Source organism: Neoarius graeffei, chromosome 26, assembly GCF_027579695.1.
Source record: "Neoarius graeffei isolate fNeoGra1 chromosome 26, fNeoGra1.pri, whole genome shotgun sequence".
In the NCBI taxonomy this organism is placed as follows: Eukaryota; Metazoa; Chordata; class Actinopteri; order Siluriformes; family Ariidae; genus Neoarius; species Neoarius graeffei.
The window spans coordinates 50,332,428-50,359,103 of NC_083594.1; the positions used below are offsets into that span (position 1 = coordinate 50,332,428).

The following is a 26,676-nucleotide window of genomic DNA, read 5'->3' on the forward strand; positions in this document are numbered from 1 at the left end:
TCTTCTTTGTTTTTTTTTTTTCCCCTCAAAAAAAAAACCGTAAACTACAAGTCAAAGTTTTTCAGTATAACAATAATAAAGAAAAATGTGCTCAATTTAAAATGTATTGAAACTATTCGAAATCGGCTGATCGGTTCATTCATTATTATCCGTGAGTACAGAAACACTAGTAATAATTTCTGGATCATTGCTATAAACGTGGACTAATATTTCTTGGGAACCAATGGGTTAATGACATGGAATGAACCAACCGACCAATCGCATTTTTTCTTCAGATGGTATCTGGGTAAATGAGCAGCTGTCTCAGCCAATCACATTTTATTGCTGGACGGGATCATATCACGACATCTTCCGGTAGATACCCGAAATCAGCTTTGTGCGTTGTGAGGCCAGCGGAGCGCAAAAAAAAAAAAAACTTTTAATATGCTGAGCAATGTTTGATACATTTTGGAAAGTTGTTTTGGTTGCTTTATAGGTTTCTTAGAATATTTAACTCGTCACGTCTGTGCTGCTCTCCTGGGTTGCTAGAAACAGTTGTGTTGCCCTGGCTTGGCGTATAAAATGTGTGCCCCCCCCAAAGCAATTCAAGGCCCGTCCGTCAGTCCGTGTCTGGCGCCGGGTCTGCTCCGCTCTGTATTGATTTTTGGCGGCTTAATTAAAAAAACTCGATAATGCAAAATTACACATCGTCAAAACAACATTCACGATGACATCGCAGACGATACATATCGCCCACCCCTAGGCACAACTTGTCCTCACTAAGCATTACTATCTCTTACCATTCCAGATCTATAGGGTACTATGACCAGATGTCCCAGTTTGTAACAGCTAGCGCAAATTACTGTGACTTTAGTAATTTTCCAACACTCACTGGTAATCAGCAGTAACAAGTACCCAGTTTCTTATAAAATCCTTTTTGTACCAGCTGTGTGACTTTACTACTCAAATATTTTTCAGACTTGAAACGGAAATATTTGAGCTTTTTTTTTTTTTTTTTGCACTTTGTCCAAAAACCAAAATTCTGTGATTTTTTTTTTATTCTAAAAACATCCTGGAATTTCATTTCAAGAAACAAATTGTTTAAAATTGCTGCCGTGTCTGTGATGTATGGTTTGTGTCGTGGAATTGTGTTTTAGCAGTTCGCTGCCTTTGACAGTGTTTGTCAAAGTTCTTCAAAAGGCCACCAAAGCCAAAACTCATTACTGTTTTCTTCCCCTCTCCCAGTGGCCACTTTCTTGAAACAAACTCAGAACTGCAAGTATTTATTATTGGCTTGGAAAAATAAAAGAAATAGCAGCTGAATCCATGATCAGACAAAAAAGGAAACGTATGGGGTAAAAGAAAACCTTGATGTCGGAAAGTCTAAGATTGAGCCAAATAAAGAATCCAGATAATTATGATTGGGGGTGGGGTTGCGTGTGAATATGTACGCTGAAAATTGAAAAGCTTTAAAAGTGCTGATTCTGATGTGCTTCAGTTCCCCGAGACTAATGGCCCTTTTCCACTACCCTTTTTCAGCTCACTTCAGCTCGCTTCAGCTCACTTCAGCCCGACACGGCTCGCGTTTCGACTACCAAAAACCAGCACGACTCAGCTCGTTTCAGCCCTGCTTAGCCCCTAAAACTCGCACCGTTTTGGAGTGGGGCTGAAGCGAGCCAAAGCGAGCCGACTGAGGCTGGAGGCGTGAGCAGACACTCCCCTGTGCACTGATTGGTGAGGAGGCGTGTCCTCACATGCCCACACACGCCCCGCGAGCGCGCTGGGATCTGTAAACACCGCAAACCCGGAAGAAGAATAATTACGAATTACGAGAATTTCTGAAGCCTTATGCGCCTCGCCTCATCTATACGCTCTTGCCAGTATCTGTTGGCGTTGTCGGTGACAACAAGCCACAGCACCAAGACCAGCAACACTAACGACTCCATGTCCTCCATGTTTATTGTTTACTATTCGGGTCGTGAGACTACCGCTTAAAAGCTCACTGAATCAGTGACATACAGAGCATCGTGGACGAGTTCGCGGAGCGCAAGGCTCGCCGTATGCCCTTCAAATAATGCGCGCAGTAGGCTATTGATGTTTTATTATGAGCCATGTACAGTATGTCGCCGAATGTTTTTTTGTTTCTGAGTTACATGTTCGTTTGAAGGACTTAATGTACAAAATAACATAGTTGCACCCCGGAGTGTTGAAATTGGTAAACACAGTGCATTCAGTGAGGTTTGCACCGCCCTCCTTTTATGTCTGACTCTTCCTGTCACCACTCTGAGCGCTCATTCGTATGCCCTTCAAATAATGTGCGCAGTAGGCTATTGATGTTTTATTATGAGCCATGTACAGTATCCTAATGTTTTTTGTTTCTGAGTTACATGTTCGTTTGAAGGACTTGATGTACTAAATAACATAGTTGCACCCGGTAGTGTTGAAATTGGTAAACACCGCAGTTGCGGACATTTTGTAGCCTAAAATGATGTTATGATAAGCTTTAATAAAGGGCCCGGTCATTTGCCCCGCCCCCGGCCCGGCTCTGACTTGTTCCGCCACTGTCACTGATGTCACTGTTTGCGCTGCTTAACGACATCACGTGACGTCCACCCACTTTCGCTAACTCCACCCAATGTGTCCACCCACTTCCAGCCAGCACGGTTCAGCGCGGTTGTAGTCGAAATGCAACTTCAATAGCCCCGCTCAGCCCGACTCAGCACGGCACGGCTCAGCCGCGTTTGTAGTGGAAAAGCGGCATAAGAGTTCCCCGAGTTACGACAGCAGTGACACAGTGTCATTTTATACTATTTTGGCATACTAGCACTGTAAATAAAAGATATGAAAAGGAAAAAAAATATACTCACCGGCTCTCCTGGTTCATTCCCTCCAAGGATCCGGAAACCGAAGCCTGTATCCTTCCTCCACAGAAAGATATCCTGCTCCTGGTAGTCTGGCACTGAAAAGGAATGAATAACCCAAGGCCACGGTCAATTCTTCTGCTGCATGACGCAAATGGACTTAATCATTCCCACTGTTCTGCGCTCTCAAGTTCAGCAGCAGCCAGGAACGCCAGTTTTAAAAAAAAAAAAGTGGCAGCGGGGCTAATAATGTCATCATTTTAACAGTTGCACCTGGGGTTGGACCCAATCAGAATTATGGTCAGGTTCAATTTTTCAGAAGGCCTTACAATCGACAGCCAGGCCTGCAGCGGCAACTATTACCCTGTGAAAATGATCCTGTAAATCATTGCAGCCTGAATGAAGTAATAATGGACTCGCAGAAATGAACAAAGAGTATAACGCTACATATATCTTATTTATTCAGGCTTCTCATATAGCGACGGGAATAGTAATTAATTTACATTCGGGTTTTGCGAATGACTGAAGAACCCAGTCCATGGGATAAGACCTAACCTTGCTCTGAATATGAACGTAATTTTGGAATAAACAGGTATTTTAGGGTACTTTCACATATACTGCGTTTTGTCTGTATGAATCGATCTGTGGTGCGTTCTTGAGATCTGGACCGACAAAGAAAAAAAACAAGCTCTGGATGCGAGACACAAAATATTTTCTGCTATACTTGTTTAATTATCTCATCGTTTTTTGATTCCATGGTCTACGTGATCAATGTTTATCCATCTTTTTTTCTTTATCGTTGTAATTCCAACCAACAAACTCAGTACATATTCAGCCCCAATTAGCTTTGTGGTGACTTCCATGCAGTGAGAAAACAAGCCAAACCAAGCAGCAAACATTTTGCTCGGTTTCTGACTCACAAACTGGATTAACAGGGATGAAAGCACCCTTGGAGGACAAAGACCAAATTGGACTTCTTTTATGCAGTAAACCTGCTTGATCCCCCTTTAGCTGCTGGTCTTGAGGTTCAAACCAGAGGAATACCCATCATCAACCATCACTGCTTGTCAAACCAGCTGAGATGACTAACCAGAACTATCCATCAAGATGCACCAATTGGATGTCAACTGTTTGGGTGCTGATTTTTTTTTTTTTTTGGCCATATGGTTCCGTCATGATGTGACTGAAATTTCACAACGTCTTCCAAGATGACAATTAACGAAACCTTGCAAACACATGGTTACTCATGTGGTATCAGTTTCACTTCATTTGGAATAACGATCTACAGATGTGTGCTGGAAGCAAACTGACAAATCGCCAGGGGGTTACGCATTAAAATGAATATTCGAGATCCAAGAGACGCTCAAGCCGAGGACCGAAGTGAAGGCAAGAGGCGTTGACGGTTGACCTGTGGTCAGAAATGTTCGACTGTCATGCGGAGATTTAAAAACATCAAAACACAGAGTCCTGCTTTATTACAGTGATCAAACCTACTTGTTGGAATGGCCATTACTCTTTGACAGAGTCATGGGATTAGATAAAGGGATTTGCGTCCATTCTGCACATTCGAGTTGGTGCAGCAGGAAGCAATATGGGAGCACCAGGAACAAGAGCAGATTGGGCTGCAATCTGTCGAGTGAATCATCAGAAGCCTCTTTGGAGGTGTTATTTTGTTGGTCCCGATGCTGATTAGTCCAAGCGTTTTCTCCGCTGACCACGGCAATGAGCTTCACTGGCATTTCTCTGTGTTAAGCTGACATGCCAGAAAAGGCAGAAGACTCCACAAAGTGCCAGAAATGCAAGACCAATCAATGAGTGCCTACATCATGAAAGGTTCAAGTGCGCTGAACTCGGTTGTTGAACTGTACAGAAAAAAAAAAAATAGACTCCGAGTACGGTTTGTAATCATCCCGTGCCGAACAGAATCAAAATGGAAGCACTGCTAGATCTACTACTATACACGTTCAGAAACATTTGGCCTCACGGTGGAAAGGAGGTTCTGATAAAGAGGACTATAAAAGTGGCGAGTTTACCGATAATGTCCGAAATCTGCAGTGTGTTGGATTGTCTGAAATGGCCAGACGTAAATGCAACCTTGTCATGACTTTGAATCACTGGAAGGAAACGGAAACTGGAAATTGATTGAAAAAGGCTCTGCTTTCCCCAGTTCCTTGGCAGTATTGCTCCCAGTGCAGGTGATGCAGCAAGCTGGAAATCGAGGCTAGGTTAAACCCTTGAAACGTCCATTACCCAGGCAATAAGAGGCCGTGACTTCAGAGACTCCCACACCATACAAAATGGCTGCCATTGGGAGTGGTCACTTCTCCCAAATCATTCAATTTCCATTAAGGTGCAGAAATGAGTCTCCAAATTGCCCGTTATGGTTCGCCCCAGCTTTCAGCTTCCATTCACTTAATGATACTTGTGTGCGTTTAGGCTGAACTCGGTTATTCCCTCTCACAGCTGCGAAAGCACAGCTTACAGACTTCTGGCTGGCTTCAAAAGCAGCGATCAAGCACAATCTAATAATTGATCCATCTCTAATTACATCTTCCTGCACGGAGATCGGCTGTTCTTGGAGGGAGACCTCATGTTTCAGTGGGTTCACAACTCCAAATCATGTACTCGTGCAATAATAAAGTCAACATAAGCTGTCTCAGAAGTAACTTTCTCACTACTTTCTTTATTTTATCTCCCAGGTCCTCTTTGATTCACTGCCCCTGCTCAGATCCGTGGGCAGCGCCTCCGGTCACAACTCCCCTTCGCTTTAAAGCGTTCAATAATGAAAGAGTTGCATAAAAGCAGGGGTCACTGGAGGAATGATTAGCCACTGACATCTCCAGACCGGAGAACCATGCATCCTCTCCTGCAATTTCTTGCCGACGGGTGAAGGATATTCCGGCTAATTAGCCGACTTGCCTGTCTAGCACGCAGAAACGAAAGAAATGTGGGACTTCAGCATCTTCAACTTCCATCAGTTATTTGGACATTTGTCAGAGGACCGTGATTTTTAAGGGGCACTAATGCGTAAAAGGAGACTGATAAAAGGATGAGGGTATAATTGGCCCAGGGAGCGAGTGTAGTGTTGGTCGATTTCTGGCACCTTTGTTCTAAAGGGTCAGATCATAGGGAAGGCTAATTATAACTACACAGAGTGTGGACAGCAGAGCATTGCAATATAATGGTCCCTGACAGCAAAAGCACACAGCAGATTCTCACAGAGATTTGAGATCTTTTGCAGAGCCGTATTTTTAACGATATCTCATTGTGCTGGAGTTAAGTAAGCGATCGAATGGGGAGTTGTTACAATCGACATACTACAAATCGTGATTTTTACAATATTAAATCTACTGAAACAGAGCAATGCTTCTCAGGTTCTTCAACTGAACTGACACTTCACCAATCAAGAAACATCCCCCATGCTTGTTTTGGACACGCACAAGCAGCCCAGAGAAGTTTCGACTATCAGCAAAGAGGAAATGAAGCACTCGCCTGATGCAGACACCTCAGATTATGGCAGACCATGTTGTTATCGATGGATCTAATGGAAGCACTGGCAGACTAGAAGATCCGACATCACCGACAACAGCTTGCACGATACGAAGAAGAGCGTGCCGGAAAATCATCCTGAAAGGCATGGAACCGACCGAGAGGGAAAAAATTGATCGTGGGTGTGGCTTTTCGGTATTGAAGACACCGGAAAGATTTGAAAGCCATGAACGCTAATGCCAAGCTCACTTTTCAAATTGGGAGCTCGTTATTTTGCTTGGTAGGTTTTGAGGTCACTTTTATCCTTCGAAACTGAAACACTAACATGGCCCTGCATCGTTATACAAACAGGAACCGCACTTGGGGGTCCACTGGTGTTCAGCAGTTCACTTTGAAATGCAGACTTTTGATTAAGTTCCTGCCCACACTGGTGCTTTTGAGACTGTAATAGTACATCATGATACATTTGCACTATGACTATAGAACAGGCTTTGGAGAGAGTTTTAGACAGATGGAGTAAGTGGAAGAGAAGTCTGAGGTTAGTAAGACGGCCAACGTGGATTACCGAAGGATTTAACCTGCAAATGATATGGATTGAATGATTTGGATAGGGACACTCCCAGCCCGTTATTTTTCTGCCATGGTTAAAATGGAAAGAAATTTGATAGAAAGAACCCAAGAAGGTCCGAACCCTGCTTCAGAGGTTGAAGAAATGATCAGAAAATGCATAATGCAAAGGAATACCATTAATGCGCCCTTTGCCAGCATTCTATTGACCCCATATAGCTCCAGCTTCCCAAGAACCCACCACCAAAATCCCATATTACTTACGCCTACTTTCATACATGCTCCTGGACTGGGCCCAAATTTTGAACGGGTCCGGTTTCTTGGCGAGCGTGCCGTCTGTTGCCGGCTCCTGAGGTGGCAGGCCGGGCAGCGGCTGGGCGGGGGGAGGCGGGGCCGCCGTCTCTGTGGATGGAGCCTGGGAGGAGTGGAGAGGCGAGTCTGAGGGAACACTGCGGTGGCTACCCTGGCTGTCTTTTCTCTCCAGCGGCTGCTGTGGGCATTCAGATGAGAGTATGCATTTGGAGATGAAGTGGGTACGAGTTGGTTGAGAATTAGAAAACAGAAAAAGATGAAAAATAAAAACAGTTCAAAGAGCAATCTACTCCACAAACCGAGAAGCTCAGGCACACAAGTACCTGCTGTTATTGTCACTCAATTTTGACTCAAGTACACTCCCCCCCCAAAAAAAATCCACTTGACTTTTCTTTTTTGTTTAAATGTCTTTCAACAGATCCGTTCTCAAATATATTTCATGTACGTCCAGAGCTAGAACTATAGGTAACAAATTGACTCTTGACAGAGTGACTCTTGCGCTGTGGGCGCATTTATTTATTTTTCCTGGAACGGTTTGGCTCCACTTGTCCCCTTTCGAGAGAATCAGCACAGCAAATCAATAAGTTCTACTAATTTAATTTCTTCATCCAGGGAAGAAACATTTGCACGAGAATGATGCAAATCAGATGCTATGGCCTTCAAACCAGATCTCAACCCAACTCGACACCGATGGCTGATTTTGAAGGAACGTGTTCAACAACAATTGAGGGAATTATCTTTTCGAAGAACATCACTCATTGCTTCAGGACAGTTCTCAAGACATGTAGAATCAATGCCAAAGTGCAGTGAAGTTGTATTGGTGGTTCCTAGTGGCCCAGCACCTTACCAACACCCTTTATGTTACTTTTTCCTTTAATTTGTCACACATATGTGTTTCTGCAACCGTACGTGGGCGTGAAGCAATTTTCTTTCCCCAGCCTGAAATCTTTTGAGGCCTGATTGGGATGGATAAAGCATTCTCGCTGGCTGACAGACGGAATGAGAGGATGTGAAGAGAGAGGGAAGGACAAAAAAACCCACATGCACAGTATCAAGATCACAATTATTGTCGCCGACTGTGTACACACCTACTAGAATCCGCGCAAGCCGAAACAATTCTCATATCTGTAGAGGAAATCCCGTAAAAGAAAACAACAGATTGCTGGATGCGGCTGAACTAAATTAAAAAGACATCTCTGCATGCAGCGATGTTCCAACTGAGATCCAAACTGTTCATAAAAGCATGAACGCAAGTGAAATCAGGTTGTTTTTACCTCCAATGTTATAACTACAGATCTGCACATTAGAGCACTTGATAACCAATGATTACATTCTTGGCCACTTGGCCCTGTACTGATATTCCATTGTAAAATACGTCGGTGTCGAAGAAGTGTCGTGCAAATGTATTCCCAAGAAATGAATACAGAACGAAAATGCTAGCTGTTGCATCTAATTTAAGTGTTCTCTGGATTCACTGACTTAATGAAGCTAAAATTTCACGAGTTTAGTTATTTAAATACTTGACAGATAAAACGTACGGTAAACCCTCTGTCAGGATTTGCAGAAAAGCTTAACAGGTTTCCCCAAAGAGATAAGGATAAGGAACTCTTCAGAGTGCTAGATTTAACTTTGTTTTCAAAGAGAGTAGAAACATTTATCAGGGGTTCTTCGGATAAAAGAAGTTCTTGAAAGCTTTTGTAAATGCTAAACCCAACGTTCTAGGATTCTGCAAAGAAAAGCCAAACCAAAGAAACCTTCAGGGTGATGGATTTAACCATTTCCACCCTTACAGTGCATGAAGAAGAATTGTTCCCCAAGGATTTTAATGACTGATGATTCTTCATGAAACCTTTTGAAAATGGTCAGCACTCTGATCTAGGGTTCGACATACTGTACAGACAAGCTGAAGAAATCTGAAATCCGTCCAAGACTCGAAATATAACGTTTTTCCCGGTGATTGTCGGAAAAAACGATTCCTCAAGGGTCCGATGGATGTTAATCAGATCTTTTTTTTTTTTAAATCAGGTTCTAATACGAGGGTAAACCCTTGGTTGGAAGGTTCTGCACATCGCCCTTCATGGTTCTTCCAGAGTTACAAACTCTGAGATTTAACATTTTCAAGAGTGTTGAAAAGTGGGTTCTTTTTAGCTTCCTAAACGAGTTCTTTCGTAAACGGTAAAACACGCATAGAACATTTTAGGAAACTGTTAGCTGTTTAAAAAAAGTGTCAAAAATAATTTCCTGAAAGGTTCTTTGGTTGGTTAATTATGATCATTTTTAAAGCAAGTTGTTTCTACGTTGAACCTTGAATGGAGAGGAAAAAATTCTAGGTTAAATCTAGCACCTTTCAGGTTCTTCCTCTAACCAAACCTGTTATGGTCGGATGTAATAAACAGCCGAGTGTTTCTTTTTTAACCGAGAGCGAACATTTAACCCTTTATCAAACATCATGGATCATTTGTGCCCTCTATTGCATATCCGTTTCATCAATATGCAGTAATCATGGGACGGATTCTATAATTTCTATAATTTTCTATAATTATAACATGTTTAGCCTTGCACCTTAAAACACAAGCGATATGGGTCAGAGACAGACGGATATTTTTAAACGGCTGACATAACCACTACTTTTAAGCGCGCACACTCCTGTAGGAGGTGCTCTGGAGCACTTTCAGCTCCACTCCGTCTTTAGAGACGTTTCAAAACCTGGTACTGAGACGAACGCAAACAAACCCTCCTCCCAGGAAATCGGAGCGCGGCATCCCAGGATTCCTCACAGTTATCACTGACAACATCCAAACCCCTCCAATTATCTCTGGCACATATCGAACCTCAGCCCCACACACACACACGGAGTGAAAAACACAAATCGAATGGGAGCAAAGCAAAGCAACAGCAGACAGAGAAACTGAGAAATTGAAAGAAACTGAGAAATCTAGTAAATAAAATACTCACCAGTTTTGGGCTTTTTTTGGCAGGAGCCACCCCTAAAAAGAAAACAAACAAACAAACAAACAAAAAAAAAAAAGCAACAAAGGGAAATATTAATATCTCACGCTTAAATGTCACCTTCCCCACAGGCAACAGCAATTCCAGACTGAACGGATCTGACTGGAGCATTCAGTGCAGAGGCAGCAACAGCCTCCTCTCTCTCTTTCTTTCTTTCGTTCTTTCTCCCTCTCCCTGTCTCACTCGCTGTGGTGAAAAATAAATGAATAAAAAGCAGCGCTCGCAATCAGCATTCAACACTCAGACCACGAATAATCCCCCAAACCCATGCAAAATTCAAAAGACAGCCTTGAAAATATCCCTTCCTCTACTCCAACGCTGTGAAATAGGAAAAAATAAAGACGCAAGAGTGGTAGAGCCCAGACAGGTTCTAATCTATTACCCATGGAGCAGGAATCCAAGCTACTGAACATTAAATTATAGGCAACACTCAGTTCTCCTCTTACTGAGACCATCTTCCAGCATTGCTAGCTCCTCGTGCCTCCTCTCCTGAAGGCTCCCGAATCTACAGGCTCTCCTTCGCTCGTCTTTTCTCCTCCCTCTCGCTCTCTCGCCCTCCCCCTGCTGTGCATCCATCACAATCTCTCTCTCTCTCTCTCGCTCACACTCATCCTCACGGTCGGTGCCACGGGAACATACAAGGCTCCCCTCCTTTTCTCTCCTCTCCTTTCCTTTCCATCCCTCTCTCTTTTTTTCCTCCGTCTGCTGGAGGTGGGGGTTGACGCACCTAAATTACATGCTCATAGATAAATACTTTCAAGAGCCATGGTAAGAAGAGAACAGGATACGAAACAGATCCGAAAAACACAACATGACCCTCGGTGAGACGCGTCGGCAGTATAACAAACTCTCTTTTTTATTGACAAGTGCAGGATAAAACATTCTGAACGTGATAAGCTGATTAAAAATGATGTTTAGAGAAAGCTGGGCTCTGAAGTGTGCCGAAGATGTACTATTAGTCCATAAATGTTTATTTGTGGATTAAATCAAGTTCATTCCCGGTGAAATGGTCAACCTTTAACCTGACAGCTCTGAGAACGTGTGTGTGTCCGTCCTCATTCTATCTGTGCCGGGCTAGCAAGAACGCTTATTGATTCCGAACTGTCCCAAGGGCAAAGCATTGCTGGATGGACACACACACACACACACACACACGGCAGCTCTTATCTCAATGGCTTATTCACATTCCATAAATGCTTTCGTCTGGTTGGAGTCATCATCCCTGTCGCTCAACATGATGTATGAACAGCGAGTGCAGAACTCGCATTACAGCGACGCAGCTTTCAACCTCATTATCATTACGGTTTACAATTTACGCGCTTTCATGCTGCATTTACGATCATTAGTTATGCTGCTCAAAGAACAGGATACCAACTCAAAGGTTTTGAGAACGCTCAGTGGGCGGGGCCTGGTGGACATCACCAGAGAGCTCAACGGGCAGGGCCAGGTGGACATCACATCACCAGTAGACTGAGGGGGCAGGGTCAAGAGAATAATACCAGAAAGCCTTAGAAGTGCGGCAAACTGGATAATACCAGAAAGCTTAAAGGCAGGGCCAAATACATCACGCCAGAGTGCTGATGGGCGGGGCCAAGTGGATAACACCTAAAACTGAAGGACAAGACCAAGTTGATCACAGCAGAAAGCTCAAGGGCCAAGTGGACAACTCCAGAATGCTGAGAAGGAAGCAAAAAACTTCTCGAACATCGACAGAGGTGGGGGGAGGGGCCCAGAGAGGTGACCGCTTTCCAGAAAGGTAGGCAGTATCAAAAATGTCGAGGGGGGAGGACCAAAGTGGATAGCTCCGGAGAGCTGAGGGGGTCGTGCTCGAAGAAAGTCGTATAAATTACTGCATCAAACTATCAACATTCATGTAAAATCTTCCATTCAATGGAGTGGAAATAGTGTTGATGGACAGATGACATAACACCGGCGAGTGGCCTAGTGGTTAGCGTGTCCGCCTCTCGATTGGGAGATCGCGAGTTCTGTTCACGGTTGGGTCATACCAAAGACCAGGGGCGCCGCCAGAAATTTTGGGCCCCGTGAAAGATTAGAATTTTGGGCCCCCCAACTTTGCCCACCCTCGTCACAATTGCACTATTGTCATTATTTCACTTTTGATAGCCCATGGACCTTGAGTTTGTGACTTTGTTATTACATTTTATGTATTAGCCAATGGTTGAAACCAATGGTTTAGAACGTGTGAACATTCCACACACGTAACCATGTCAAACACTTGACTGGTGTCCGTTATTAGTGTAACGGGTTTATTTTTTTTCCACTTGCCATTGTGTGTAGTGGTGGGGAAATTCTGCGCTGGCCCTTTAAGAGCGCAGGTAGTTATGGGAACGAGGCGCTGGCCTCTTTCAGTTCGTTTTGGAAATAAAGCGCCAATGCCACTGGACGTTTGCAGCCCGTCCTCAGCAGTGCATTTGTGTCTCATTTCTTCAGAATAAAAAGACTGGTGAACAACACAACGCAACGTCTGTTACATTAGCAACACTTTAATCTAGAAAACTGTATACGGCGCTCGCTCATTAAAAACTTCAATCCTAAAGCATTTATGGGTTGTATTGCTGCTTACCTCCTTCTCCAAAGGGGGGGTTCAGTGGTTTGGTAGGGCGGAGGTCCCCTGAGGCTGAATCTGTGCATATTTAGGGCACCCCATTAGTTATGAAACTGGTTATTAGCACTAGTTATTAGCACCAGCATAACATAATATTTCATCTTGTTTATCACACAAGTCAGTTCAGTTATTAAAATGGAAAAAATGTCACTGTACAAACTGTAAAAGTGTTCTCTTGATAGGCTAATCCAACCACGTTTATACCATTCATTTACCATTCGCTGATATTTTGAACACACATGTGAGCGATAGCTACCTTTTCTTTGGGAAAAACTGAGTGACCAGTTGCCTGCCTCTCCGGTCCCTCTCAGCTTTCAGCTGCCTTTCTTTACGTTTTTGACAGCCACTCTTCATATTTAGCGATCATAGACTGTACGCACTCCACTGCTGGCTGGCTGGCTGCTGCACCGCGACACAGCAGCAAGTAGCGTTGCACTGATCAGCACACAGATTTAACGCATCGCGCTTCTACCAGAACTGGACCGTACCATTTCGCAAAAGGGGGAGGGTTAAATGACAATATGTTGAAGAACTCAAGAAATAGACAACCTTGTTCAATTAGCTCATTTTACCAGATGGAATATTGCATTGTTGTCATTTCAAAAGTCTTATTAAAATCATTAAAAGCATATTATCAGCCCCTTAAAGGGCCCCATGGCAGTGCTGGGCCCCTAGAATTGTTCTAACCTTTCCCCCCCTGGCGGCACCCATGCCAAAGACCATCATAAAAATGGTACCTACTGCCGTCTGGCAAGACACGCTGCAATACAGATGCGAGTGGGGAGTCAAACTCTCACGGTTGCCAGAGGACACGCCCCCCCACTGTAACCCTAGCTATGTAATAGGCGACAGACCGAGGGCTACGGAAATGGAGATCGGCGCCGCCCTATGCGCCACATGGCGTGGGAAGGACTTTGATTTGACAGATGACAAAAACGATTAAAACTTGAGCAATGAGACACCGGTCAAGTTGAACTCGTTTTCTTTTTCAGAATTAACCTACACACGAACAGCATCCTGCTTCCCTCGTCCTTTTTTCCAGTGGAGACACAGGCCATGAAGTGTTCAAAGTCCCTCCTCTTTCTGTTCTCTCTTTCCTTCCTTTTCCTGCTCGTCTTTCCCTTCTTCACTCTGAATGGCGGATGGCAGAGGAACGGCGCTTGTCCAGACAGATGCCAGTCCGGAGGTGTGGTGTGAGGAGATAGCAAATCAGGGGGCTGCACAGTACCGACAGCAACACGCACACGAGGACGAACACAAGGTGAGCGCAGATAAAGACAGTAAGAACCCACAGGGAGAGCCATTTCACTCCCATCGTGTCCTCTCTCTTCCACAATACACACACAACTGAAGGGTACTGGGTGTGTGGAAAACGCTAAGCCATGAGAATGCATCAACACATCCAAACACATTTATCTTTGTGAGATCAAGAGATTAAACCGACGCGACAACAAAAACCGTTTATCCTTTTTGAGACACCAGCACAGGGTGAAAGAAGGTCGGAGAAATCTGTCCTGATTACACAGTCTGCTCGGAGGTGAACGGAGTAATCGCTGGCAAGGGTGCCAAAATTATTGTTCAAGCAAAAAGGCCTCAGAAGAGCTGAAAGAAAGATCGGGTCTCGTCTTAATCGAGAACAGACGTGAGAAGTTGAAGAAAATAAAATTCTCACTGATTTCTACTGAAGAGCACTGACGTCATAAATGCTCGTGGTGATCAGAGTTCCAGACCGTGTTCTTAGCTAGGCGTTAGCTTGCTAATTTAAATAAATAAATAAATAAGTGAACTCTCATTTATTTTAATTCCAGTTGGAAAGGGATCAAAGCTCCAGAACTTGCTTGTGCATCAGATATTGGCTTGGATTTGGATTGGCTTTTTTTTTTTCCCCCGTTTCCGTTTCCGGTTGAGAGTACGTCGTGCGCATTCTGGCTGCCGCTTCTCACCAGAGCTTTTTTTTATTTTATTTTATTTTATTTTTCAATTTTCATTTTTTTTTCTTTCTTTGTGTGTTTGTGTAGTTTGATGTTTGAGTGTTTTGTCCGCCGGTTGTGGTGTAGCTCCGGACCCAGTTTTGGGCGTCGGTTTCCCTCCAGGCCTTGGTTCGCCGTGGGCGATGCCGGCGCTCCCAGCTGTGGACTGCAGTGAGCTCGTTGCTCATTTGGCATTCGTGGTTGTCCAGCGCTCTGTGCTTTAATGCTTGGCGTGATGTTCCGAGCGATGTTGCTCGGTGGCGTCGCGGCGGCTATGCAGGCAGTTTGGGACATACCAGCGCTGTGCGTGGCGGAGCTTCTCTGCTCGCTTTGTGGATCCACGGCGTGGTGTTCGAGCGATGTGGCTGGCGGCGGCTGCGCTGGAGATGTGGGACTCATCTTCGTGCGCCTTTTGGTGGGACTGTGGCTGCTACACCTTGGTGAATTACACCCTGACCCCTACTTGGTGGACTTTTTACTTATTATTTATTCATTTATTATTTTATTTTTTATTATTTTTTCCCTTTTTTTGTCATAATTGTAAAGCGTCCTTGAGTTTCTTGAAAGGCGCTATCTAAGTTCAACTTATTATTATTATTATTTTGGATGATGAAATCGGTGCACTCTTATATAACCTACTCCAGATGGGTAGTTACAAGTAAGAGTTTATTTTTCTAACCTGTTATGTTCCACCTGATGTTTGTTTGATTGGAACATCAACATCAGCTTAATTAGCAGAATCTCATGGGTGAAGTCAGCAAGTAAACAAAGTTCATCGGCGTAAGAAACGAGTCTCTCTTCATGAAATACTTGGCTGAAATGGAGTCAAGTTCACACTGTGCATGTGGGTGAAGAACAGCACGAACTGGAACATCATGACCCTTGTCAGGCACAGTGGAAACTAATCGCTGTGTTAAATGAGATGTGTGCGCGTGTGTGTGTGGGGTTGTACTGTGAGGAACGAATTCCAATGGTCAGGTCCATCTGGCAGCACAGGAGCAACAGACGGTTTCCCTGGAAACCGATGAAGCCTGACCCAGTGCTCTTGAGGTATGAAGAGTGAACACACACACACACGCCAATACTCGATGGCCAAGTACTCAGATACACACCAAGACAATTTCACAGCTCCGCGAATGTCCTTCTGAGCAGAGAGGAAACAGTCCACTTGGAACTGACGGAGCATATGGGAACGTTAAAAGGACGCGGTGAGGCGAAAGAAGACGCGCCAACACACAGCAAGCTTTCCAATGACGCAGCAGTGCTCGTCAACCCGCACGGGTACCAAACCTTCACACGCTTCCTCAACATCTGTTCTGATCAAGGTGACACACACCTTGCCAATAAACATGAATGTCAATTCCTCAGTTGCATGTTTAAAACCTCTCCTGTGTGAAACCGTTGCAACTGAGAGGAGACGCAGAAACCCAGAGACAGCTGTCTGTCTGTCTGCTCCTGTGTCTGCCTTTTGTTTCCATGAACAGAAGCCACTCCATGGGGTTGGGGTTGGCGACATCCATCCAGCTGCGCTGCTATGGTGGTAAACGATGAAGCTAAGCAAGAATTTGGGTTTGGTGTCAATGTTGAGTTGATCGGCGCGTCATTTCATGCTGAATTCCGATTCGTTGGTGAGGAGACACAGCTCGTCGCAACACTTGCATTGTGCGAGAGTCATCCTAAATTTCGAACGCCATCGGAATCTTGCACCATTTTGTTCCGTCTTTGGTTACAAGGACATGATGATGGCTATCTTTGAAACTCTCTCACAGTGTGACGTTGGAACATAGTTTTGGAGCCACAACCAAAGATATCACCACGTTGGTCATCTTTTGTCTGGGACAGCCCAAAATTGCAATGTTTCCCTGACATCACTCAATTTCCGTCCTCTGACGAGAAGGGACCGAAAGAAAATGACCCCTCAACTCTGAATTCCTACTCAGAAAGTTGGGAGGGTCTTTTCGATCCACAAGTTCAGCATGTTATCGTGGTTGCTCACATCAGCAATGGTAACTTAAAAAAAAAAAAAAAAAAAAACTCCATTACTTGAAAATTATTTCTTGTCTTATTTGCTTTTGGTCAAATCAACAGACCCTGTCGTAATCCATCACACTGTCCATACAACTCGTTGTTTTGTAAATACCAGTATCCGCATTATAAACTCCGGTTCCACACTTTGTACCATGAAAACACCAAGCTCAATTATCAGTTCAGACTTCCCAACTCTGAGTTAAGTCAAACCCAGCATTCACATGGAGATGACGTTTGTGAGGGTTGAGTGGCGATACAACTACCTTTGCAAACTTACCCAGAAAGGAAAAACTGATTATTCTTTTCCAAAAGAGACGAAAATTACTGCTCTGCCGTGGTCTGCCTCCATGAACCATTTCAGTTTCAAATTTCCTCAAGGCGTTCCTGATGCATCATGTTCACAAGAACAAGAGGTCACAGTGGACTTGACCTTTGACCACCAAATTTTCATCAGTTCATTTTTGAGTCCAAGTGAAACTTTGTACCAAATCTGAAGAAATTCCCTCAAGAGACGACGTCCACGAGAACGGGATGAGGGTCATAGTCAGCTTGACCTTTGGCCACTGAATTCCGATCAAGTCATCTTTGAGTCCAAGTGAAAGTCTGTACCAAACTTGAAGTCATTCCCTCAGGGTGTTCTCGAGATATGGCCTTCACAAGAACTGGACGACCAGGCGGACAAAAAAGGAAAAAAAGGATAACGCGCATGTGGTACGGGAGACCGTTGAATAAATCGAGGATTGAGAACCCATGACTAATGACCAAATCACAGGCTTGGTCACCTCATGCCTCCGTTTGCTCAAGGACCTCTGATGTTTGTGGAAGTCAGAACAACACTGTTGCTGCATGAAGTATGCTTTCATGTCCATCGCGTTATTTACTACCATGTGACCCCCTTCGGCTTGGCTGCGTCTGAAACGCAGCCTTTGGAAAAGTTATTAGTTCTGTGTTTTTCCCCCAGACCCAGTGGTGCTAATTAAAGCTTTGTACACCGTCAGCAAGACCTTAATGTATAGAGTACAGGGAAAGCAGCCGGTGCCCATCCTTTTAAAACACTAAATCAATCCCCTCCTGTCTGCTCTGCGTCACTGTCATTTATCTTCTCCTGCATCTTGGCAGGCCTGGATATATATATTTGTTAGCTCCTCTTTGCAGGCCCTTTGTGAATATTATATCAATATGAATCTTTGTCAAAGTCCGAAAATCCATCACGCCATCCATCGCTGGGGAAGGTCAGCTTCTAACTATGTTTCCCGTGACAATGATATGACATCAGAAATATAATATAGTCTTCAGTTTCAATCTCAGAACGGCCACCATGCCACTGTCGGAGCCCCGAGCACGGCTCTTTCAGGAAGGAAGTGAGCCGTTTCCTCTAAAACGGCACCGTCTGATTACTCATCAAAATCTCAGCTCTAATATTAACATCATGTTCTAAAAATAGAAGATGATCAGCGAGGCATACCGACACGCATAGTAACACTGTCCCTCAACTCCATCTGTTTTGATTAAGTTCAAGCGATGGAAGATAGTCAAGCGAGATGAGAAACATAAGCAGACGTCACTGCTGACTGACTCGAGTAATAGCGAGTTGAGGAAACCTGGACCAGATGGATCATACGGGCCTTGTCCTGAAGCCACGGCTCTCACTCGGGACCAATTAAAGCAACTTAGACCTTAGCTTATCGTGGTAGGAAGCCTGACATACACACACAGAACAAGATTGTTGCATGGCGGCCAATTAGGAGGCTTCGTCTGGGAACTAGAGAACAGCCATAATTGGTAAAAGTATGACGCGCTCTGTCTTTTCCATTCCTCTCCACACAAGCACACTCCGATACACAGAGACACCTGTTCTGGCTCTCTGAGGATGCTAGCTCAGCATGCTAGGAAAACCTGAAGCACATTTTAGCACTCGAACCTCTCCGTGCGCCAATGTGTGCGCGTGAATGTTATATAAAACAGAAAGTCAATGTTGCACTTCTAAAAGGATCTCGGTTATAAAAAGCTCGGCTTTTCAGCACGCATGCGTCTGGCGTGTTAAGCTCTTGATTGAGCAACTCACAAAATTACTCCTTTATACCCTTCTCTCTTTTCCTCATGATAAATGTGATGCATATCTCGTCAAGATCACTCCTTGGCTTTCCCTCTCGCGCTCGGTCTCGTTCCTCCCGAGAGATTCTGGTTGGTTGCTAATTTGTTTTCAGAGATGACGCCAAGGATCGGGTCTAAATGTCATTGCCGCTAACGCGCGGCGAATGGAGAAGCAGGCATCTGCTACGGCTGGAATAATCAGATGAATACAGTATGTGTGGCGGGGGGACAAACTTTGCTGACTGAGACAGAGAGCTGTAATTAAGGTTAAGGTGTGAGCAGAGAGTAAATGAGAGAAGATCGGGAAGATCCTCCCACTGGGTGGTGTCGAACTGAATGGCATTGAAGCACTGATCTCATATCAGCCTTCGCATCGATCGGGAATTCAAAAGCAACAGCGACATCGCATCCGATCAGGAATTCTCAAACAGCAGCGACATTGCTGATCTCAGATCAGCCGTCGCATCGATCGGGAATTCTCAAGCAACAGCGATGTCGCAGATCTCAGCTCAGCCGTCTCATCGATCGGGAATTTCTAAAGTAACAGCAATGTCGCTGATCTCAGACCACCCATCGCATCCGATCCGGAAATCTCAAGCAACAGCGACGTCGCTGATCTCAGCTCAGCCATCGCATCGATCGGGAGGTCTCAAGCAACCGCAACGTTGCTGAGCTCAAATCAGCCGTCGCATCAATTGGCAATTCTCAAGCAACAGCGATGTCGCAGATCTCAGCTCAGCTGTCTCATCGATCGGGAATTTCTAAAGTAACAGCAATGTCGCTGATCTCAGACCACCCATTGCATCCGATCCAGAAATCTCAAGCAACAGCGACGTCGCTGATCTCAGCTCAGCCATCGCATCGATCAGGACATCTCAAGCAACCGCAACGTTGCTGATCTCAGATCAGCCGTCGCATCAATTGGGAATTCTCAAGCAACACCAATGTCGCCGATCTCAGATCAGCTGTCGCATCAATCGGGAATTTCTAAAGCAACATCAATGTCGCTGATCTCAGACCACCCATCACATCCGATCCGGAAATCTCAAGCAACAGCGACGTTGCTGATCTCAGCTCAGCCATCGCATCGATCGGGAGGTCTCAAGCAACCGCAACGTTGCTGATCTCAGATCAGCCGTTGCATCAATTGGGAATTCTCAAGCAACAGCGATGTCACCAATCTCAGATCAGCTGTCGCATCGATCGGGAATTTCTAAAGCAACAGCAATGTCGCTGATCTCAGACCACCCATCGCATCCGATCTGGAAATCTCAAGCAACAGCGACGCCGCTGATCTCAGCTCAGCCATCACATCGATCGGGAGGTCTCAAGCAACCGCAACGTTGCTGATCTCAGATCAGCCGTCGCATCAATTGGGAATTCTCAAGCAACAGCGATGTCACCGATCTCAGATCAGCTGTCGCATCGATCGGGAATTCAAAAGCAACACTGGTGTCGGCGATCTCAGATCAGCCTTCACGTTGATCGGGAATTCAAAAGCAACAGCGATATTGCTGATCTCGGATCAGCCAACAGATAACCTCACACAGTCTGAAGGCTACTTTTACAGGTTTCTGTCCAGCGATAAAAGTGGAATCTTGGAACGTATGGAGGAAGCATCATTGTCATTCAGCTCATCTAAAAAGTCGTTCAAAAGCTTTTCCACCGCAATCAAGACGGGCAAGCAGATAAAAATTTCAAGACCTTGGACTTGGATAAATGCGATGTTATAAAGGCGTTGTTAACATGATTCGAAACGTGAAACTATCAGTAATTTATGACCCATCACTTTTGTTCTAATGATTGAGGTACAAATGAGTCATGCCGAATTTGCAGCACCGTTGTCCGTCACTGGACCTGAGGCAGCTTCAGAGACGTTTTGCAGCCCGTGACTCCTCCCATGGACTCCCTCTGTACATGTTCAAATATTATGCTCATTATTTAACTCAGCCCAGTAATATTTTGACCTTTAATTGCAGCTATAGAGCATTTTATTTCTCAATACACTGCCAACTCAACACTGACATTTATAGGAGATTTGTTTTGGAGTCTGCGTTTTAAATTGCTCATCAGTTTAATTCAAACGACCGTTCAAATATGCTAAAAACGATAAAGACCTCAGTTATAAATTGCGATAATAAAGAGCTGTGATTTCGATCACAAAATAAAAATGGAAAAAAAACCCCACCAGACTTCCTGGAAGAAGCCTTCAAGTGTTCGAGTGTTTAAGGTGAACTGACAGACGTAATATCAAAAAAAAATAAAAAATTGCAGGCGGTGCTTTTTATAGTGAGTGGGAAATAAGTATTCCTTATTTATAGACACTTCTGCTTTTGTTATTTAATATACTTTCAGTGCATACATCCACTTCACATTTACACTAATGTCTTCTGACACTGACTTGGAATTATTTCCAGAGTTCCGTTTTTCATTTCAGATTTTTTGAAATTGCTTGTGTGCAAACTTTTTGATGCACGTCTCTGGGTTTCTCCTCGAGCTGATGAGCTCTGAGCGAGGTGCCGGATCAGAGGCCATGGTGGTGCATTGATCCTGCTGCTTTCACGTCGTCCTGCAACTCTATTCAAGTGACCGCTGGCTTCTCCCTTACCTTCTGGTGGATGATCAGATGTACTTCCATTAACTTTCTCCCTGAATATCATCGTACCCGTTATACCGACAGACGTTTACGGTTATTTCAGGACGCCCCTTCATCTTCACCATGATCATTACTTATTGTGTGAAATCTTCAATGAAAACATCTGACACCTAGTCTGGTTAACACCAGACCATATCACAAGTGAAATATGGTCTGGAATCCGCCTATTGAATTTCTCGTAGGGGAGGTGTGGTTTAGGATTGTCAACGGCTGTTTATTGGACGTTGCGAATGTCTATCATTTGGCGTATACGTAGCCCATGGCCAATCATGGCAGTTGTACCCGGTGACGTAGTTAGAGCGACGAAGAGGCGAAGAAGAGAAGGAAAGAGAAGGCAAAACAAAAATAGGAAAACAATGGCACCGAACTTATTTCGCTTGTGATATGGTCTGGTGTTAACCAGACTAATTCAGAACAGTGTCTAAAGCTCGATCGAAAGTTTGGTTCGTATTGCTCGCCGCCATGTTAAATGTGATCCGTAAACAGTCCCAAATAAACTACAAGCTTCCGTTTGTCGAGTAGTACGCGTCACCGTCTTTCCACCCCTCCCCACTCTCTGATTGGCTCCCTAACTCAGGCGAGCCTTTAGACCATAGTTTCCATGCTGTCTTTTCAGATCGGAACGATTGTGCAAAGCAGCATGGCATTTCCCAGGCTATCTGACACCAGGTGCAGTTTTTGGCAGCATTTATGGTGTACATCAAGATCTTGATTTGTTTTTAGCTACATTTTACATATATTCCTAATATAGTGTCCAAATACCTGTCTCTTAAACACATCTTGTTTTTATGCTTATTTTATGCATACTTTTTTGCACATCAAAGTCCCTTCTGCGCCAGGACCTGGTCTTCCCAGGCAGTCTCCTGTCCCAGTAGTACCCAGTTCCTTAAAGTGCATATCCCGGGTAAATTCAGGAGCAAGATCAATGCAATTCTCCTATTTTATATTAAACTTTGGTGAAATATCTGTCACATTTTGTGCAATTTTTTTTTACCTTGCGCAATACCAGAAAAATTCAGTTGAAATCAAGCCATTTGAGGCGAATTGGTCCGCCTCTGAAAAAACTTGGCATTTTCCCGGCAAACATTGATTTTCGTGACGTTGCGTGCGGGACGCCTCCTTCTGAATCCTACGCCAGCGCTGGTTTGTTTATGAGAAAACGATCTGGTGGTTTTCCGCAAATTTCTTCAACGTTATCGCGTAATTATTAAAATGGTTAACAGATGTATGGTAGGAGGGTGTAGCAACACCAATCTTGATGGGATTAGTACTCATCGTTTTCCAAAAGACCGGACAATGAGAGAGAAATGGGAGCGCTTGGTCTACACAGGCTGTGCACTGAAACCGTGCAAAGCTCGCGCAGCCTGCTGGCGCTTCCGCAGGTGACGTCACGAATCTGGCTCCAGACTCCCTTGGGATTTTTCCAGACGTGTTTTGTTATTTTATTTTTTTCTGCTGTAGACAGATGGCCTTGTGCAAAATTACCCTTCTGGAGGAGTGTGTAAAGGGACATACTTTCATATAAAAAAAACCCTGAAATTGATCCAGAATATGCACTTTAAGGCGTATGGGTGCAGCGCCGATCTCCGATTCATTAGCCCTCGCCCTCTCGCCTATTATACAGCTAGGATTACGGTGGGGGGCTCGTCCTCTGGTAACCGCGAGCGTTTGACTCCCCCCACTCACATCTGTATTGCAGCGTGCTTTGCCAGATGGCAGTACGTCCCATTTTTATGATGGTCTTTGGTCTGACCTGACCCCGAGTAGAACTCACGATATCTCGGTCGAGAGGCGAACACGCTAACCACGAGGCCAGCTCGCGGCGGGTTTTTTGTTTGTTTGTTTTTTTTGTATATACAAAGATGTAAATTAAAATTTAGACTTCTCTTCATGTCAAAGCTATCATGAATTTCCTGGTTATATGATTGCACTTTTTGTCCACACTTACAGAAGTGAGTCATTTATAATCACGCACTTGTCACCCAGATGAGGATGGGTTCCCCTTTGAGTCTGGTTCCTCCCAAGGTTTCTTCCTTGTGTCGTTTCAGGGAGTTTTTCCTCATCACTGATGCCTCAGGTTTGCTCATTAGGGATAAATGTATAAACTCGTATGTTTAAAACCTGCATAAGGCATTTATATATTTCTGTAAGGCTGCTTTGCGGCAATGTTGTTTGTTAAAGGTGCTCTACAAATAAATTTGAATTGAACGGAGACGTCTTACCTCTCAGCGTATTTAATGATTGTTGAAAGCACCTGCTGATGTGCTTCAAGTTCAAGGCTAAGAGGGAAGATGTGCATTTGTTTAAAATAAGGCACTTTGCTTTCTGAAGCCTCTATCATTCATTGCCTAAATCAGCCTGACTGAGGTTTAGAGAGCGAGTCTGACCAATCACTGCGTTCAAAGGGTCTGAAAAATTCTCCCAGGTCTGAGATCAGAGTCTCCCAAAATCTCAGCCCAAGGGCACAGAGGACATTCTCTCTCTCTCTCTGCGTTTCACACAGTGATGCTACGGCCATGCCGGAAGCACCGCATCCTCTTTTTGCAGGCGATAATCTGGCTAACTGGAGCGATATACAGAAAAACCCCAGAGTTGTGACCCGAGTGTTTGCTGTTAAAAGCACTCGGCCTGCCTGTCTTGTCTCACTCACACTCACTCACTATCCGGAAATTAGCGTCCGTGTATCCACATCAGAGTGGGTCGGACGTCGCATGGAGAACAGCAGCATGCCATCAAGCTCTGTCTTGGGTGTCGCTGGCAGACAGACCAGCAGCCTTCAGATCATTTTTCACGCATTCCTGCCAGGACTTCTGGGGCCTGCCAGAACGTTTACGCCCGGCGACTTCGAGGTGGCATGCGCGATTGATGATGGAGTTGCTACGCTGCACGTGGCCAAACCAGCGAAGTCGCCGACGCCTGAGGGTAGACTCCAGATCCGTCAGACCGAGCCTCCTTCTCAAGATAGATGTGCTCGATCTATCGTCAGGCTTGGTGTGCAAAATCCAACGCAGCATGGCCCTCTCGTTTCTTTCTAATCTTCCGAGATCACAACTTTTCAGGGGCCAACACTCGCTAGCATAAAGCATAGCACTCCTTACGCAGCTTTCGTACACTTTCCCACGGGTTGATAGAGACAAACACCTGCATGTCAGGACTGGGAGGAGTTCTCTGAACTTGCCCCATGCACATCTAGTTCTTGTGATAGTAGCAGCCTCACAGCCACCACCCGATGTGATGGTGTCACCCAGGTAGCAAAAGGAGTCGACGACTCCAAGCGTCTGACCGTGAAATCCTTCCAATTTATCGAGTTAGCAACGTAAACCCAAGGTTCTTGAAAGAACGGTGCTGGTGGCCTTGGTGTTTTCAGTGACTAATCCATCAATTCAATTTCACTTCCTTTCAGACGCTGCTCAAATAAAAAAAGCTCAACTCATCACCATTCAGCTGATTTCAGAGCTAAAGGATGATGGAAGTGCGAACACACACGTGGGCAAGCAGCCATCCACACGTGTATACGCATTCTCACACGCTGACGTACAAGCGGAGGATGATGCGGGTAACACATGCAAAAATAACGTCATGATTAGTGCTAAGGTTCAACATTATCCATTCGTCTTTTTTTCACAGTTTGAGACCTAATCAGCTCATCACCAAGACGTTCATTTGTTCTAATGAGTGGAAAATGTGAATATTATTCTTGGGCTGCTTTGGAATATTTAACTTTCAACAAGAAATGTCTTTCATTGTATGTCAGATATTATGAATTTTCACAATCTGAATATGCTCCTGACGCATGCAATATCAACTCATCTCTGAAGAACCGACACCCGGTACCGACTCCATGAGCACACGGACGGTCCCGATTGTTCTCAATCGCCACAAGCTTACGTTTCTCATATTTCCTCATATATGATTACGTCACTCTTTATTTTTACAATATGAAAGCACACGTCGTGCTTCAGTGCTGCTAAATTTTCAAATCCGATTGGTCAGAAAAGGTTGGTTAAGAATATCTCATCTCATCTCATTATCTCTAGCCGCTTTATCCTTCTACAGGGTCGCAGGCAAGCTGGAGCCTATCCCAGCTGACTACGGGCGAAAGGCAGGGTACACCCTGGACAAGTCGCCAGGTCATCACAGGGCCGACACATAGACACAGACAACCATTCACATTCACACCTACGCTCAATTTAGAGTCACCAGTTAACCTAACCTGCATGTCTTTGGACTGTGGGGGAAACCGGAGCACCCGGAGGAAACCCACGCGGACACGGGGAGAACATGCAAACTCCACACAGAAAGGCCCTCGCCGGCCCCGGGGCTCGAACCCAGGACCTTCTTGCTGTGAGGCGACAGCGCTAACCACTACACCACCGTGCCGCCTGGTTAAGAATATTATTATTATTATTATTATTATTATTAATAAACAGCAGCTCTGATGGCAGTTCCAGCTCGAAGGCGAATCACAGGTTTATGTTAATGCACTCGTCATCGTAATACATAAGCGTTTCTCACTTGATTGAGCAAAACATTTTAATTACGTTCACACAGGTTCCCCTGTATTTATTTTTAATCATGGATGACATTCATATTACTTGACGTGGTTCTTCGTTATTTACTTCACGCTCAAAAAGCATCAATCAATGCAAGTGTTAATTACTTAAACATTAATTGTGTATAATTAATTCTGAAGGTCAGGATTTGCTCATATCCATGAATGCTGTAAATTAAGAAAACAGAAAGCATGACCCAAAACTTCATTAGTTTTGATCACTGATTATAGAGAACAGGAAGTGTTCATGCACTCGAGTGGACACGACTCAGCTCTCGACCACTGGAGTGAGAGACAGGAAGTGAGGGACAGGAAGTGAGGGTACGAGGGTGAGAGCAGAGTGTCTCCAGCAGGGGGGCAGGACTGAGAGATACCATCGTCATGAAGCCTGTCCTTCACCCTGAATCAAACGTCAGTCCATCAGCCGCTCTCTCTCTTTCACAATCGGTTCATCTCCCTCACACAATGTCACTCTTCTTTTTCACCTGCAGTGCAACACGTGCCTTTCTTTCCTTTCCATTCATCCCCTTGTG

At 44.6% G+C, this 26,676-nt stretch overlaps 1 protein-coding gene across 1 annotated transcript in view; it reads right to left on the reverse strand.

Moving 5' to 3' along the window:
- magi1b (membrane associated guanylate kinase, WW and PDZ domain containing 1b) overlaps window positions 1–26,676 on the reverse strand; it is a 296,936-nt gene that overhangs the window by 36,921 nt on the left and 233,339 nt on the right. The window contains exons 13-15 of the mRNA XM_060910209.1: window positions 10,164–10,195; window positions 7,161–7,386; window positions 2,847–2,938 (exon numbers count right to left, since the gene is read on the reverse strand). Of these exons, the coding sequence (XP_060766192.1) occupies window positions 2,847–2,938; window positions 7,161–7,386; window positions 10,164–10,195 (350 nt within the window). The remainder of the gene's footprint in view (window positions 1–2,846; window positions 2,939–7,160; window positions 7,387–10,163; window positions 10,196–26,676) is intronic.